At 33.5% G+C, this 15400-nt stretch overlaps 6 protein-coding genes across 6 annotated transcripts; 4 read left to right on the top strand and 2 right to left on the bottom strand.

Moving 5' to 3' along the window:
* The first annotated feature begins 3543 nt into the window (after nucleotides 1–3543).
* Nucleotides 3544–3919, top strand: Tsp_11386 (conserved hypothetical protein). Its single transcript, XM_003372597.1, has 2 exons — nucleotides 3544–3714; nucleotides 3743–3919. Exons 1-2 carry the CDS (start codon nucleotides 3544–3546, stop codon nucleotides 3917–3919), a joined length of 348 nt encoding a protein of 115 aa, XP_003372645.1.
* A 2646-nt stretch (nucleotides 3920–6565) lies between these two features.
* Tsp_11385 (transmembrane proteins 14C) lies at nucleotides 6566–8315 on the top strand. The gene is made up of 5 exons (XM_003372596.1): nucleotides 6566–6638; nucleotides 6783–6878; nucleotides 7401–7870; nucleotides 7930–7983; nucleotides 8052–8315. Exons 1-5 carry the CDS (start codon nucleotides 6566–6568, stop codon nucleotides 8313–8315), a joined length of 957 nt encoding a protein of 318 aa, XP_003372644.1.
* A 596-nt stretch (nucleotides 8316–8911) lies between these two features.
* On the top strand, nucleotides 8912–10159 carry Tsp_11384 (conserved hypothetical protein). Its single transcript, XM_003372595.1, has 5 exons — nucleotides 8912–8946; nucleotides 9352–9402; nucleotides 9641–9733; nucleotides 9938–10087; nucleotides 10120–10159. The coding sequence occupies exons 1-5, from the start codon at nucleotides 8912–8914 to the stop codon at nucleotides 10157–10159; spliced, it is 369 nt and encodes a 122-aa protein (XP_003372643.1).
* A 387-nt stretch (nucleotides 10160–10546) lies between these two features.
* Tsp_11383 (hypothetical protein) lies at nucleotides 10547–12001 on the bottom strand. Its single transcript, XM_003372594.1, has 2 exons — nucleotides 11968–12001; nucleotides 10547–10908 (listed from the first exon to the last, which is right to left on the bottom strand). The coding sequence occupies exons 1-2, from the start codon at nucleotides 11999–12001 to the stop codon at nucleotides 10547–10549; spliced, it is 396 nt and encodes a 131-aa protein (XP_003372642.1).
* Nucleotides 12002–13275: 1274 nt separating this feature from the next.
* Tsp_11382 (hypothetical protein) lies at nucleotides 13276–13890 on the bottom strand. Its single transcript, XM_003372593.1, has 3 exons — nucleotides 13858–13890; nucleotides 13665–13761; nucleotides 13276–13445 (listed from the first exon to the last, which is right to left on the bottom strand). Exons 1-3 carry the CDS (start codon nucleotides 13888–13890, stop codon nucleotides 13276–13278), a joined length of 300 nt encoding a protein of 99 aa, XP_003372641.1.
* A 131-nt stretch (nucleotides 13891–14021) lies between these two features.
* On the top strand, nucleotides 14022–14928 carry Tsp_11381 (conserved hypothetical protein). Its single transcript, XM_003372592.1, has 4 exons — nucleotides 14022–14231; nucleotides 14457–14570; nucleotides 14686–14793; nucleotides 14866–14928. Exons 1-4 carry the CDS (start codon nucleotides 14022–14024, stop codon nucleotides 14926–14928), a joined length of 495 nt encoding a protein of 164 aa, XP_003372640.1.
* The last annotated feature ends 472 nt before the right edge of the window (nucleotides 14929–15400 follow it).

The raw sequence follows: 15400 nt of genomic DNA, 5'->3' as shown, positions 1-15400 counted from the left end.
AATAGCAATTTGTAAGCAGATGCTGCATTATGAATAAATTCATTTTTAAATTTATTATAATTTGTTTGAAAATTTTTTTTCAAACTGCTTATTAAACAAAAATAGTATAGCTGTACTGTATTGAAATAAGAAAAAAATTTTTTTTTGTTTTTGCATACACATTTGCGGACAAAGTACGCTTGGAATGAAATGAAAATGACAACTGCTTGCGAGTTAATTTAAGAAATGGGTGCAATTGGCAAAAGCAGACAAGCTTGTGTTTCCAAGCGAGTTTATATTGATCGTTTTCTTCTTATCAAACGGCTAATATAGCTTACTACTTACGGTTCTTCTTCTTCTTCTTCTTCTTGGAAACAAGCGTCGCAATGCTATCTGGGCAAATTTGTGAAAAAAACGATCAACCGAAATGAACGCTGAAATTTTGTTTCAAAAATCACCCACTACCTTCTCAAAGTTGTAGTTAACAAAAATTCGCTTTATACATTGCAATTTTATTTAAACAAGCATTTTCACTATTTACACAAACTGCATCTGAAGCTAATTCATCCGCTTTAAAAAAACGCACGGTAATAAACCATGGCCGGAGGAGGAGGAGCAGGGGGAGGGGAACTATAGCGCATTTGCTTCCCACAACGTGCCGAGATAATTAGCCGGCTCAAAAACCGTACTCGACTTTTTAGCTGTGAAATTTTCAAGTGCATCGATCGCCGGTCGGATGATCAAGTTTTGCTTTATTCAAAAATCCCTGCCATTATCGAATTCGGTATTGAATTTTCCAAGTATGCATCATGTCCTGTCCGTCAATTCATCAACCCCAACATTACTGCCGCGCGTTGTTGTAAGTTGTATATATTTGAATTTGCTTTTCATTTATTTAATAAAATTCGGTTAGTTATTCTTTTTTCATGAATAATTGAAATGCATCTGCAATTTATAAAATACAACAAATACACCGAATTGTTGAATAAATCAACTTAATAATAATCAAAAAAATAATTACGTCTATTTTGCTAATGGATATTTTAAATTCATCCATCATTCGTGTAAAACAAAAACTGTTCTTTTTCTTTTTAATATAGACAACTTTAAATATAATAGAAATAATAATATTAAAATAATGAGTAAATCATAATTTGAAAAATAATACAGCAATGTATGATAATGTATATCACTTTCATGTGTTCGACTGTCTTAATTGAAATCACTCTTCAAAGTACTAAGCTGTCGGTGGTGGCGATTTTTATTATAAAATATGTTTTCTATTTTTAATTTTAAACTGCTTATTTTTACGTTTTAGCAAATTTTAAACATTGCAAAATTATGATACTTATTTGTTAGATGACATCTATTTTCTAAATAGATACTTCTGAAATGTGTGCAACATTGAAGCTTTTAAATTGTACAAAATTAAATTGAAACATTTTCAATTTGAATAGCCTTTGCTGTTTGTAATAAGCAAATTCAAATTTATATACAAACAAAGCAAATATTTCCGTTATCAATGCTAAATTGTATAAACCGACTAGTTTCACCAGTGTTCAAACGTATTGCGTTGATATTTGTTTTTCTTCAAAGCATCAATGTAATGCATTTTAAAACTGCTTTTATTGAAATTGTAATAAAACTGAAAAAGAATTAAGCAATTCAATTAAAGAAATTTCTAATGACGATTATTTTATCCATCTCAATTTAAAGTAAAAAATTTCATAGTCAAGCTTCATTAATTTTACTGGAACATTGCAAATGGAAAATTCGATTTAATTTTTTTTGTCATATCCTGAAATTTTCACTTTTGATTGATAAAAAATTAATGTCATACAATCCGATTGTCAAAATTGAAGTCTACATACATGATAGTGTAGAATTTTTTGCCAATTATACCATTATAATTAAAAAACATTTGTTCCCAACATGCAATCGTGTAATATGTTTGTGAATAGTTGGTTAACTTGTAAAACGGATAAAATTGCCCCAGCATGTTGTGTAAATTTGAATGTTATCGATTTTTCACTTCAGTTCAACCTAGTTCAATGGTAAATTTCACTGCAGTTGGCCAATATCATGAAAATCGACGAATTTGTCTAAAATTTCCATTAATAAAAAAAGTGATCTTCTATTCAACAGATGAGCTTCCCAGTGCCGACACATTGGATAAAATTCCCAGTTGAGATTTGCAACGTATCCGACAGTGGAACAGATTATCGAAAAATTACAAATTATCGAATCCACCACTGCCACTGTAAAAACTGTCATTTAATTTTGAAATTTATTTGCTGATTGTTGGGACAAAAAATTTGTAGCCCCGGTGAAGTGTGCGTTTCAATTTCAAAAGGCTTTCAAGTTCAAGTTTCAGCTAATCGCCAACGAAAAGAAATTATAATTATTCTTTGCTGAAGAGTTTTAAAATATTTCAACCCACTGATGTGAAAGTGTAAATTCCATAATTTCAACTGAATTCACTTGGAAAAGTTTCTCATTTGCAAAACAAATGGATTTACGTTTCAGAATCAATTTCAAACGCTATTTTCCAATCTCAGCGCAATCATTCAGACAGTCTATTTTCATAAATTACACAGGAATCAAATTTCTGTTTTAACAGATCCGTGTTGCTGTGTTGATAAAGCTAATATATCTATCGAGGCTTTTCATTCCTTAATTATTTATGCTACTTTCAACACTGATATCATCATCTACACACCCATTCAAACAATGGGAAAAATTCAAAAGTACAAGAGAGAGCATATGCCTTTTCTTTTTCTTTAATATTTTTTTTAGCAAATTATCAATTGCTCATCTGAAAATCAGATATAATAAAAAGGAAACAAAAAGCTATAAGCCCACGCTATGGTGATAATTCAACTGCTTTTTTTATTATTATTGAACTTTCTTTTTTTTGCTAAAACACATTTTCTATTCCACTGCAAGTGAACAATAACAACAGTAATAATAGTAATATAGAAATATATGACAAATGCTTTTCCAGCTGAAGAATAATGGCTTATCGAAAAAGCCACCCATCGAGCTTGCAAAGAACAATCACCGTCCGAATTATGTTAACCTGCACAAAATGAATTTGGGGCGGAGGCGAAATGTGAGTTCCAACTTTTTGACATTGCCGTCGCAAACGGACATTTCTTCCTCTTCCAAACTGATGATGATTGACGAGCAGCTGCTGCAAAGCAGCTGTGTCAGCAACAGCAGCAGCAGCAGCAGCCGAAGCTGCAACAACAGCCGCAGAAACAGCAAAAGCAGCAACAACAGCAATGAAAATCGTCCGTCATAGGTTTTCGCTTTCTCTGAATCTTAACCCGCTTTTCCCCGCTTTACTTCTTCTCTCAGCTTTTGTGTGTGTGTGTGTGTGTGTTTGTGCCTGTGTGTATCTGTGTTTGTCCGCATATGCGCATATGTGTATATGTATGTATGTATGTATGTATGTATGTGTATATGCGTATATGCGTGTTTTTTTTTCGTTATCAATTCAACATTTTCAATTATCTTACGTCAAGTTTCATTCATATTGTACAAAAAAGAAAATGCACATATATGACAAAAGCTTCAAATTCATATTCACGCCTTCGCTTCAAAGCGGGGCTTATGATCAACCAGGCGCAGCTAACATCAAGCCGACTGCACATTTCGACAAGAAAAGGCCAAAAGTTGATCACGGTTCGTCGCTTTACGGCAAAAGCTTTACTGATCGATCGCAACGCATCGGTGCTTCCATATCAGATTGACCAATCAGGATCGCCGGCTTGTGCCTTTGCCAAAAATTGTCCGCTCCTCTCGGTCAGTCATTGACGGTACGTTGCCTGGTGAGCCGGCTGTTGTCTTGTATCCTCCTCGTCTGATGAGCATCGACACATCAAAATCATTAACCGACTGGCTTGGACTGGTTGAGGACGTACCAAATTGTATTTAGCCTGTATCAATTGGTCCCCTTCAACCAGCTAAAGCTGATCGGCTAGAAAATGATTTTCTTCTCTGAAGGTAAGTAAAACTCTGATACCTGGTGGATATGGTATATATATACATATATATAGTTATTTATTCATTTTTCTTTTCTTTCATTTATAAAATAAAATGTCTAACAAAGTAAAAAAGAAAGATGATGATGATTCGGGGCAAAGCTGGACGATCGATTAGCAAAAATGAAGCAAAATTTAATTATCGAAGTAACCCCCAGCTTTTGGACCGGCATGACTAACATCGACTGGCAATCAATTGCTGCCCAATTAGAAACAGCGATTATTTTACTTTATCGACCAGTCTAATGACACATTCTGTTTGCTAATCAAAACTAGAGTTGTCTTGCTTTGGCATTTTGAAAAAGAAAAAGAAGAAAACTGTCTTCAGTGCAACCGTATTTTGGTAATCTTGTTCTCAAACGACGAGTTGAAACAGGAATACAAAAAGAGAAGAATAATACTGTTTCATTGATGATCACCACAAAGGATGATATTTTAGAGTGGATTTTGCAACTGGATACCAGTTGGATAAGAAGAATTTTATATTAATTAGAAGCGTGGTAAAATAAAATAAACGTTGCTGTTTTTGCAATTTTGATGATTCACAAATTAAACAGTCAGTACAGTTGCAGTAATGATTTCATGTGAAATTGTTTATACATGCATGTTTCAAAATGTTAAAGATTTTATGGGTACAACTGTTTAATGAAATTCAAAGCAAACTGAATTTTAACATTTGTTCTCAAAGTTGTTTCAAAATCACAATGAAATCATGCAAAATTATTTTTAAATTGAAAATTTCACATCTTCTTCCAGTTTATTGAATTTTGAACGCAAAATACGATTCGAATTTGTCTCTTCAAATTCCACCAGCTACAACAGAGAGTAAACAAAAATTTATTATACATATTTTACTGTACTTTTTTGACATTCAAGTAATTGTTATATCAAATAAAAAAATCTTTTCTCAAATAAAAACATGTTAAAGAATATTTCAATTATTTTACATTAATTCTACTTATTGTAAAATTAAAAAATGATCACAATATTTTTCAAGCAGTAGCTTGTTTTAAAGTTTCTAAAGTTCCATTCGTGTCAAGTCGCATACCAAAGTTAGCTTCTACATGCGTTGATAAAAAGAGGCAAGCTCTTCTGCATTGCTGTGCTAAATTGATAAAGCTGACTTTTATGACTGTTTTTTACATTCTCGTAGCTATATGTTACTCTCAAAATTAACAAAAAAATACTTTGACTTTTAATTTAAATTCACACAGTCTTACCATCTTTCTAACAAAAACAAATGTAAACAGGCGCTTCAGCATAAATGAAGGCTGAGAGTTATAAAAGGGGTTTCTATCAGATGGGTCAGATAGGTCGAAACTTGCCGCAGGGGAACAAATCTAATTTATGTAATTCCAAAATTTTTAAAATATTCATGTTTCATCCAATGTACACACATCATTTTTTCCACAAATATGGCTCGTTATAAGAAAACCGTTTCCATATTTACCAAGAGAATTTCAACATGTTATGCCACGTTCATCTTGAATAAACTATACGTGATAATTTCGATTAAACAAATATGATTTTCTGGAAAGAACGCTATAATTGCTTAAAGTAACGATTTTAAAAAGTTTCCCGAGCAAAATTTTACACGTTAAATGATCCTGTATTTGAATATGAATTAGTTATTCAAAACTGAAATATTTTAATATTTTCGCTTCAAATTGCATGCATATTCACCATTACTTGTTAAAAAAATAAAAAACTATACTTACTGTTTCATTAATTAATTATAAATCTAAAAAAGAATTATGAAAAAAAATGTAAAATATATGCATTGATTTAATTTATGATTGTATCCTAACAGTGATCTTTTAATTATTTAATTTTTGAACAATATTCCAAAAATTCATCTGTTCAAATAACAGAAAATATATTTTTCTTTTATTTTTCAATAATGGGAAGTTGCAATTATTGCAAAGCGTTCCGTTTGTAGCTGTAAAATGGTGTGTCAACAGATGCTGAAACGCTTCAGCAGATAACTGAATAAAGTAACAAAAATTGACGGCTAAAAGCAATTGTTATGCACTATTTTTATTTTGTTCAAGCAAAAGTGACAGCTTTGGACATGTCAATTGCTGAACATGTTTTACATTTGATTTAGAAAAGTGATCTTGTAAATTATGCAAAAATGAGATAATTTAAAAAAAAAGAAGAACATAAACTAGAATGAATTATTTAAATAAATGCTTTTAATAAATGGCAAAAATGAGCAGTAATTTTGTATGGTAAACAGTGCAGTGCTGAAGAAACAATGAAATGACAAAATTCAAAATAAGAAAAATAATTCTGCAATGTTAAACGCATTGTTTACATTTACAGTTATCAGCATTAATATGTCATTTGCAACAAACACGCTTTACTTTCACTTTTGTACTTGAAATAAGATTGCTAAGAAAATAACTAGCCATATTAAGTTTCATTTAATTCTACAATACATAATGAATCTTGAATTTCATGATTGTTTACTGTAACTTATTACCTAAACGAGGTTATAAATCATCGTATCGTACGTTTTCGCTTGAAGAGTATTTCCTATGCCAGATCACATTGGAAATTTGTATGCTTTTCTGATACTGTCTGGTGGTATTTTTGGTTATTACAAAGCAGGTTATGCATTTTTATTGATAGAGAGTTCTGTGTTTACACGTTAGCTTTTATTGATTTATATAATTAAGCTTTGATTTATATAATTTTGATATATTCAAACTGAGAAGAAAGTATTTACTTTAACGTCATTATTTTTTATTTTAGGTAGTGTTCCATCTTTAGCGGCCGGCATTACTTTTGGTATTCTTTCACTAGTCAGTGCTCATTACGCAGCTTCGCAGAATCACTTGCCCATGCTTCGTGAGTTTTCATATAAAATTCAATATAACTTTTTATTTATTAAAGAACTTATAATTAAACAAACCGTTTTTATGCTGTATTTAATACATGTATTATTTTTTCATAGTTATGCAGTGAATGAGGAAAGTTTTTTTCTGTATTTTTGTTCAACTAGTGTAAATTACTGTGCAAAGTGAAATGTCAACGCAAATTTCTTCTTGTTATCTATCGTCAGTTAATTGATTCTATTTATTTTAGTTACCAGTGGTTGCTTAGGTGTTGTGATGGGAATTCGCTTCTGTCGTTCATATAAATTTTTTCCGGCTGGTCTATTTACTGCTTTAAGTGCGGCAATGTTTGTGCGATCGTATTTACGAATTTATTCTTGAAAAAATTTTACAAACGAATAATTTTGGCAACATTTGATTAGTTGGTTAAATTTTGGGTTGATATTTGTATATATTTGTGTACACATATATAGAGATAATTTAAAAATTTCAAGTATTTTTGAATTTGTAAAACAAAAAATGGCCAGTTCTTCAGATGTATTAATAGTTCGCTGTTTTCCCGAAGAAGCGGACAGTACAGAACCTTGTATAGCGTCGCTTTTGTTAAGCAAAGATTGTTCATCATTTTCTGACACTGAACCGAAAACGTGGAAATTGGTTTCCAAATATTACAGTGTTGATCTGCTTTTACACACCACAAGGCAAGCTGAGATTGACAGCTTCACGCCACCTCCCATTCGTGCTGAAGCCGTGATATTGCACTGCAATTTGACCTACGATTCTCAAAGTTACAAACTTGTATGGAAAGCTCTGGAAAATGCGGATATTGGTGTTCGTCTGTTTGTTGTCTCGCACATCCTGGACGACCACGTGGACAGTGTTGAAAGTTGGTGTATAGAAAACAATTTCGATTTTATCGTTTTGAATCCAGACGAGGAAATGCGCCAAGAAGCCGAATCGTTTGGTGAAGTTGTAGGCATTGATCGTCTCGTTGAAGTTTTGCAGGTTTTGAAAGTTTTTTTTTTCTTTTTTCAAATTATAATTCACTCTTGCAACTTTTCTAGGCTAATGAGTGGCGTAATATGATTCCCAAAAATGAACAACCAAAAGTGACATGTGTGAGTAATGCTTTATTTGCATAATTATTTTTTTAATTTAATTTTAAAGCGGAGTTTTTGCGTTTCAGAAAAATGCGGAATCGTCGTCCAACGTGGCCGTCGATGCGGGGGAGTCGGTGGAAGCGGCCAGTGACTCTTTCCAAGCTTTGCGATTGGACGAAGACAGTGAAGTGATGTCATTTTCTGCTTTGTATCAGAAATTTAGCGAAATGAAAGAGTACGCGGAAAGTTTGCCCGAAGCTGAAAGAAAAATATATGCCGCCCACGTCGCTACACAGTTTTTGAAAATTTTAACGGATGACGACGAAGCTTCAGAAGAGGACACTTCTTGATTGAATTGATTGTATCTTTTTTTGCGTGTATTTAGCTTGTGATTTGGTGAAAATTTACATATTTGCGTGATATAATTGAAAATTTTGATTGCTAAAAACAGGTACATTTTGAATCATACAAAAAGCATTTAATCTGTTTTTGTTTGAATTGTAAAATCAAAATAAAACGTATGATTTCAGTTGATTTCTTTTAGTTATTAATGAAAAGAAATGTACTTTATCAATTTTTGTTTAACTTCAGCAAATTTACAGTACAATGTGCTACAGTACTGTTGCACTAATTTATCGTACTGATAGCTTTTGTTACAAATTTAAAGATTCAGTGCAAAAACCGCTCATTATTAAAATTGCTGAAAAAGTGTTGATTGGCAAAATATCACAATTCAGCGGTTAATTTATTTTATATTTTCTTTCCTATAAATGATACAGTATGACTTATCTTTATTATCAAATATATGTTGTAGTGAAATTGCATTTTACTTTTTCACATTTTAGTATTGCTGTATAAGCTGACACGTCCTGCATATATTAAATATATTCAATTCAGTATATTTGAAGTGAATTTAAAAATATACATATTATCAGCATAGTAAAAAATGGCTCTTTGTAAATGCAGTGCACTGGATTTGAAGTATGTATGATTTTTCGTATTTTAAAAATATCATTTAACATTGGGATAATGTTTTTTTTGAAACAATCAGATAAAATTTTTTTTATTTTCCGAAGATAATTACTGCCGAAACAATCATCGTAAAACACAGTGCAATGCATGATTTGCGCATTTATTCGGGTCTCATTAACTAAGTTTTTGTTTTCCTCTGCGAAATCTAATGAGCTTTACAAAGCTGATTTTATTTGTATTTAATGTGCTATTGTTTCATTCATTTGCTATATATTTTAATTTACTTTTTAGACATTCTCAAACAGATTGCGCTTTTCATATTTTTTGAAATGCTGTTATGTTCCTAATATCAGTATTAATATTTTTTACATTTTTCATATCTGTAGATTGTTTATTTTTAAGAATTCCTTTTAGATTACGTAGAAAAATATTTGTTGCACGCAGTAGTTCATTGTTAATAATCAAGTGATTTTTATATTTTTTTAAAATGTATTTTTATAAGATAAAAATACTTTAATTGCACATTTTGGATGTTCTTTTTCCATTACGACGGTCATTTAAATGAAATGGTTTTATTTATTGTAATGAGTTTTATATTTGTGAAATTTTAAAACAAAATAAAGTAAAGAATTGCTTTGGATGATTTATATTTAATATGTATGCATAATTATTGGTATGGAGTGTCGTTGTTATTTTTCTTCAGGAAACAATGTGGTAATGTCAATATTTTATTGCAAACTGACACTGTAGAATCGTTGACAGAAGCTCATGAAATGTTGCGTTTATGGAAATTATCGTAAGTATATTTGTATTGAAAAGAAAAGGAATTTTGTTTTACGATTTAAAAGCAAAAAACTCGCGCTGGAAAGCGTGATCAACATGTGCAATGAATGCATTTAAGGGTAAAATATTGCTGAAAACAATTTTATTTGTTTGTTTAATTTTTTGAGTTTAAAAAAATGTATTTATCATGTGAATTTGAAAAAATAATTTTATTCAGATTTGGTAGAAAACTTCCACATGTGGTCGCGGCCACGGAGGCGTTACTTTTTGCACGAGTGCAGGACAAACGCTACTGTTCAAAATCGTCTGATCGCCACAGCAGCGAAGAAGTTTGTCTACAGCATCTGTACGCTTTGGCAGTTACCAGGTTGTTGTTTAATTTTAATTTTATATTTACAGCAGAACATTTTATTATATATTTTTTCGTACTAAGTACTAATTGGATTTAAATTTGCTTGTACAAACCAGTTGAGGGTAATTTATTTATTCTTCGGGTTGAATGTCGTGAAAATAATTTCAATATTCAGTTGTTTTCATGTTTAGTTGTACTTTAATTATGAGTTAGTTAGCATATTTTGAAAATTTGAAACTTTCGAACGTTCACGTTGGCAAATTTTTACTTTTCACACTTATATACAAAGCAAACTGTGTGTGTAATGCATAAGAATTTGATTCGTAAGAACACAACATGTATAAATGAGAAATGAATTTCATCGTCAGTGTTCATCACACGCGATTGGTAGTCTTTTTTTTTAATTTTTGGTTTTTACAACCAACAAATTTGCATACAGAGGAAGAACTTTGTTGTTGTTGTTGTTTTCACGTGTTATACAACTAAAGTGATTAGAATCAGTGTGCTGGCGTGTATGCAGACAGTGTTGAAGACGAGCAAACTGAACGAGCCGGTGATGAAAAGACACATGAAAATTAGCATTAATAAATAGTTGGTTGTCACTTTGATTCCAAGACCAGCTCCGAGGTTGGTTCGCTTGCTTCGTTCAGGGTTGAACGTGCTTGAGGCGACGTTCTGCAACCGTCGCACGAGGCCATTTTTGATAAGCTGCTCGTCATCGTTGCAAAAATCACTGTTGCACGTGCATTTCACCGTCTCCACGCCCATCAGATCCGCTTTGAGGCAACGTGGACGGTCGATAAACTGAAGGCAACCCTTTTGCACCGATTTTTTCTCTGCAAAATAAATGCGATTATTTATTTTGTTAATTTATCTTTTCAAAATTCAATAATGGATGGTGCAGAATTTCAAGTGGACATTATTCTACATTTTTATGACTTTTTCCAACTGGAAATTTCGCTTGTAGTACGGTGCGAAATTGTTTGCCCATAAGACGACGAATTCGACCACTTTTAATGGCTCTTAGAAGAACATTTTCCCCCAACAGGCTCCCCATTTTCTGTTTTAGCCAACATCGTCCTCAATATTTGACATTTCCGCTTTGTTCAGCTAATGGCAATTACAGTAAACGAATTACCGCTGTCAACAGATCTATCCGTCCATTTTTCTCTATTCTGCGTCGATGTGGGTTGATTAGTCACTGGCCATGGCCAAGATCGTTAATTTATAAATTTAACATTGGCAGGAAAGCTTGGAAAAAAGCTACTTTTCAAAATGATGAAATAAATGTAAAATGAACCATTTCACTTACAAAACAACTTGATTTTCATCAAATCCAGTCACTTCATTCATTATACATTAATTATTCACTTATTTCATCATGGTGAAATTCAATTCCAATTGTGAATATTATTTAAAAATTTATTTTTTAATTTTCCGAATACGTACAACAATTAATGTTATTCATTTGAACAAACAGAAAAAAATTAAAGACAAAAAACAACAACAGTATGATGCATCGTTGATCGATTTGAGTTTGTAACGTTCAGACAGTGGATTTGGTGAATTATTTAATAGAAAATTGCATCAATTCATCTTCGATGGCGTGATTTATACATATATATATATATATAATTTTTATTTATTTATTTTTTTGAATTCTGGAAAAGTTATCTATTTTGAATCCACACCTGAAGAGACAGAGAGAGAGAAGGGCGAGCATGTTTTCAATTGTACAATTTGATTGATAAGTGATTTATTTTATTTGTCTTGTAATTTTTATCTCTAATAATTGTACTGTACGCTTTGCAGTGGAATGGGGTGGAAAATTATTTAAAATAAATAAATTCGAATGGAATGAAATTGATAAGAGAAGAGAAGAGAAAAATACTTACGATTGGTCACCGCTTCAATCATAATGCAAGCCATTCCGGTACACTCGCCAGTGTTGCAACTTCCATATTGGTTATCGCATTGGAAACAGCGAACAGCACCGGCTGAAAGTGAAAATGATCAGCGCATTAATTTGCCATGAATAATAATCATAGTGGTAAATTTTTTCCATGCTCGTTATGGAAGTTTTTACACCAGTTGGTGTTTAAATATTCATTGTAATAAAGTGCACTACGATTGATATTCCCTCCTGTGGGTGACTTGTTGTTGCGACGGTAGTGGAAGATGTTTTAATTAAACAATAATGCATTTTTGTCGACTATGCACAACATGATTGATGCTCTGGCACTTTTGCTCAACCAGAAATCGATTACTCAATTTGGCAGGTAGGCTTTGAAGGTGAAGAACAGGCGGCGGCAACTAATGAAAGTGACCTGCCAGTCAGTCGGTAATGCTGTTCCCCGAGGAGAGCAGGTGTGTGTTTCTTCTTCTGATTGCTCCTAGCAAACCGCTAGTAGTGTCGGTGTCTCGGTGCTACGTTAATGCAAAGTGTCGAATAGCTTCCAATTGATCGAAAGCTACCGCTACAACCTTGAATGTGTGTGTGACTTGAATGAATTCTTTTTTTTTCTCCACATCCCCCTCTTCACTTTCTCATGCATAGCTTATTGAACAATGGTTGTGCGGTTACTAATGAATTTGCTTGCCAATAATTCTTCCAGCCGTGCACTTTGGAAAAAATCGCAGCTGCTTCGCAATTGCAACGTCTATATCTCTATCTATCTTTTCGCATACAAAAATTGAACAGTGAAATTTATCATCCGTGCAAAAAGAAAAAGAAGTCGAATTTCGAGGGGAAATTTGATCCAAATGGGAACTAGTCGATTATTCAAAAATTAGCCGTTGTTAATTTATTTTTTTTTTTTTGCTGACCGTGGTTTTTTCTTTTTGATTTTCTTTTGAATTCGCTACGCAGAAATTTCCCTCACGCCTGTGCTTGTCAAAATGAATTTTGCAAAAAGTGCGCGCATATTTTCGCGGGACGGGATGCGACAGTTGCGTTGAAGCACGTCATAAGCTGACTGAGGACGGGATATATAGTGATGAAGGGAAGAAGGGCGGAAGGAATGGACGAGATGAGAAATTATTTTTCACTGATTGCACAAGTTGCGCCGCTTTTTGGCAAATATCCGCACTTGTGTGTGTGCTCTTGCGATCAGTTAACGGATACTAGCGGTGAGATGCGATTGCGTTCGTCGACTTTGCCGACGTGGAAGAATTAATTAGACCAACAATTATTGTCATGATTATTATTGTGAACGGCTTGCCGGTGCTGCAGTTTTAATGGCTAGTTGTTGTTGGTTTGCTGCTGGAATGAACAGTCCCATATTGGAGTCAATTGGCAAGCTGAATCGATAAAAGCAAAAGCGCACTAATTTGGTTCCGAGGGCCTCCGGGGTCTCGTTTGAGATACCGGAGACTGGACAACATTTTGAAATGCATATGTTAGAATCGATTTTTCTGGCACCGAGAAAAGAAAGGAATTTCTTCTTGCTCTGCTTAGCAGCGGTGACGGCCAGCAGTAGCAGAAGAGGAGAAGAAGAAGAAGAAGAAGAAAATTTAAAACAAGGAGGGATAGCTAGCTAGCTAGCTAGCTAGCTGGCTGTTCGAGTTCAATTGGTCATCGTGAAACACTAACGGTCGGTCGATTTTGGTACTCGAAAGTGCTTACAACTTAGGCAACCGATTTGCAATACGTCATCAAGTGCGTTAACGCTTGCGCATTCACGAAAGCCCTATACAAATATTTTATTCCAATAATCTCTGAAGATGGACTTGCATGTTTTCAAGTTTGACCTACAACTACTGACTGCACTTTCATTTTATTGAACCAAAGCACGAACATTTCCGGAGCTGTGGTGCATTTGAGTGAAAAGTTTCTCAAATCAAGGAAGTGGACTGTATTTTGTCAACGTTGTCAAATGTAGCAAGAAAATTGCTCGAAAAATAAACACTTCAATGCGCTTGCTGGATTTTAATCACGTGATTGTCATTTATGCATCACGTGCAACAATTGCATCCTGTTTTTCACGTTGCGCGAGTAACTGGTGAGCATGCAGGCTGTATGGTGGAAAATGTTCCACCACATATATCCTGCTGCATGGATTCTTCCAGTTTGTTATTCACCAAGATTAAACCATGTCTGCCGGACGAAGAAGCAGAATTGTTTCAGTGGAATTCAAGTTCCCAAGGAATTGCTGATATAGTCAGCTTCGGCAGTTATTGCTAGAGATTGCATTAGTTGGTTGGCAAGCGCTGTGGTGTTAACTGCTACTACATACGTGCGCGCATTGTTTTCTTTTTGTTCCAGTGCCTATTTAGTTATTTGCCTAACTGTTGGTAAACTGCTGTCAGTCAATTGATTGAAATTGCAAAAAAAAATAGTCTACGTGAAGTATTCATTTTTTTCTGTGACAGCGACAAATTTTAGTCAAAGTGCCGGATTAGCAATCCGTGGATATGTTATCAGAGTTTGGCGGTTGTTGATGCGCGCGTTCAGCGTAAACAAATCAGAAAATGGTCAGGTGATGCGCATCAGCTGCCCGTAAAGTTGGGGAAACTTATTTTTGGGGAGAATTGAAGATCAAAATAAGAGAAAGTGATTTTTATTGGCTCTGAGAAAATGAGTGAGTAATTGGCAAATTGACAACCGTATGCAGAATTGGAAAGTGAGATCTAGAATTGGAGTTGGCGTGACGAGAAAGAAGAGCAAATGGATTCGTTTTACTGAACATAGTGGAAAAGTTGCTCAGTTGCAAATTGTCTGTGTAAGGGAAGAATTCAACTTTTAAGTAACATTGTTAATTACGAGAATTTGTATTGATTTGATATTTGTTCAGCTTCATCACCTCTTCTCGACAGTTGCAACGTCAGGAAAATATTGTCCATTGTATGCAATTTAGCAACGCATCCGTAGTTACAGGCAAGAAAGAAATAGTTTGGCAAGGAAAGTGTTTGCAAGAAAAAAAGAGAGAGAGAGAGAGTATATATATATCTGTTTCACTCTCTCACTGAAATATTTCAACAATGAATGGCATTGAGTGCTAGGTGTGTTTGATTTCGGAGATGAATGTTTAAGATAATGAAAAGGAAGTGAGATGGGAGAAATTGTCGATTGTGAAATGGAAACCGAAAACTGTATGCAGAAGTATCAAAATCCGTCATTGTAATATTCCACATTTTACATTAGCAAAGAGTAGAATAGAAATTCCGAACTGACTGAATCCATGGCTTTTTAATTTGTCTTTTTTTTAGTAAGATTTTTGCACCAACAACCAGCTAGCTGTGCTGTATAATAGATCAAGTTTATGAGCATTTCTATGACTAACGCATCCAATCAGTTGTGTACTGTTGTTACTTGTAAATTGTATTTGT

Source organism: Trichinella spiralis (genome assembly GCF_000181795.1).
Source record: "Trichinella spiralis strain ISS 195 chromosome Unknown Scfld9, whole genome shotgun sequence".
Lineage (NCBI taxonomy): Eukaryota > Metazoa > Nematoda > Enoplea > Trichinellida > Trichinellidae > Trichinella > Trichinella spiralis.
Note: the sequence above shows the minus strand (reverse complement) of the source record. Positions and strands in the feature narration are given on the sequence as shown.

Excerpts from the sequence above, each read along its gene's own strand:
- Tsp_11386 (XM_003372597.1), top strand. The coding sequence starts at position 3,544 with ATGACAAAAGCTTCAAATTCATATTCACGCCTTCGCTTCAAAGCGGGG. Across the intron at positions 3,715-3,742 it reads TGATCGATCGCAACGCATCG|GATCGCCGGCTTGTGCCTTT; the intron begins GTGCTTCCATAT and ends TTGACCAATCAG.
- Tsp_11385 (XM_003372596.1), top strand. The coding sequence starts at position 6,566 with ATGCCAGATCACATTGGAAATTTGTATGCTTTTCTGATACTGTCTGGT. Across the intron at positions 6,639-6,782 it reads TTTTGGTTATTACAAAGCAG|GTAGTGTTCCATCTTTAGCG; the intron begins GTTATGCATTTT and ends TTTTTATTTTAG. Across the intron at positions 7,984-8,051 it reads AACAACCAAAAGTGACATGT|AAAAATGCGGAATCGTCGTC; the intron begins GTGAGTAATGCT and ends TTTGCGTTTCAG.
- Tsp_11384 (XM_003372595.1), top strand. The coding sequence starts at position 8,912 with ATGGCTCTTTGTAAATGCAGTGCACTGGATTTGAA. Across the intron at positions 9,403-9,640 it reads AGTTCATTGTTAATAATCAA|GAAACAATGTGGTAATGTCA; the intron begins GTGATTTTTATA and ends ATTTTTCTTCAG. Across the intron at positions 10,088-10,119 it reads TACGCTTTGGCAGTTACCAG|CAGAACATTTTATTATATAT; the intron begins GTTGTTGTTTAA and ends TTATATTTACAG.
- Tsp_11383 (XM_003372594.1), bottom strand. The coding sequence starts at position 12,001 with ATGGCTTGCATTATGATTGAAGCGGTGACCAATC. Across the intron at positions 10,909-11,967 it reads GATTGAAGCGGTGACCAATC|AGAAAAAATCGGTGCAAAAG; the intron begins GTAAGTATTTTT and ends TTTATTTTGCAG.
- Tsp_11382 (XM_003372593.1), bottom strand. The coding sequence starts at position 13,890 with ATGCACCACAGCTCCGGAAATGTTCGTGCTTTG. Across the intron at positions 13,762-13,857 it reads CCGGAAATGTTCGTGCTTTG|GGCTTTCGTGAATGCGCAAG; the intron begins GTTCAATAAAAT and ends ATATTTGTATAG. Across the intron at positions 13,446-13,664 it reads AGTACCAAAATCGACCGACC|TCTCCGGTATCTCAAACGAG; the intron begins GTTAGTGTTTCA and ends AATGTTGTCCAG.
- Tsp_11381 (XM_003372592.1), top strand. The coding sequence starts at position 14,022 with ATGCATCACGTGCAACAATTGCATCCTGTTTTTCACGTTGCGCGAGTA. Across the intron at positions 14,571-14,685 it reads GTGATGCGCATCAGCTGCCC|AATTGGAAAGTGAGATCTAG; the intron begins GTAAAGTTGGGG and ends AACCGTATGCAG. Across the intron at positions 14,794-14,865 it reads CTCAGTTGCAAATTGTCTGT|CTTCATCACCTCTTCTCGAC; the intron begins GTAAGGGAAGAA and ends ATATTTGTTCAG.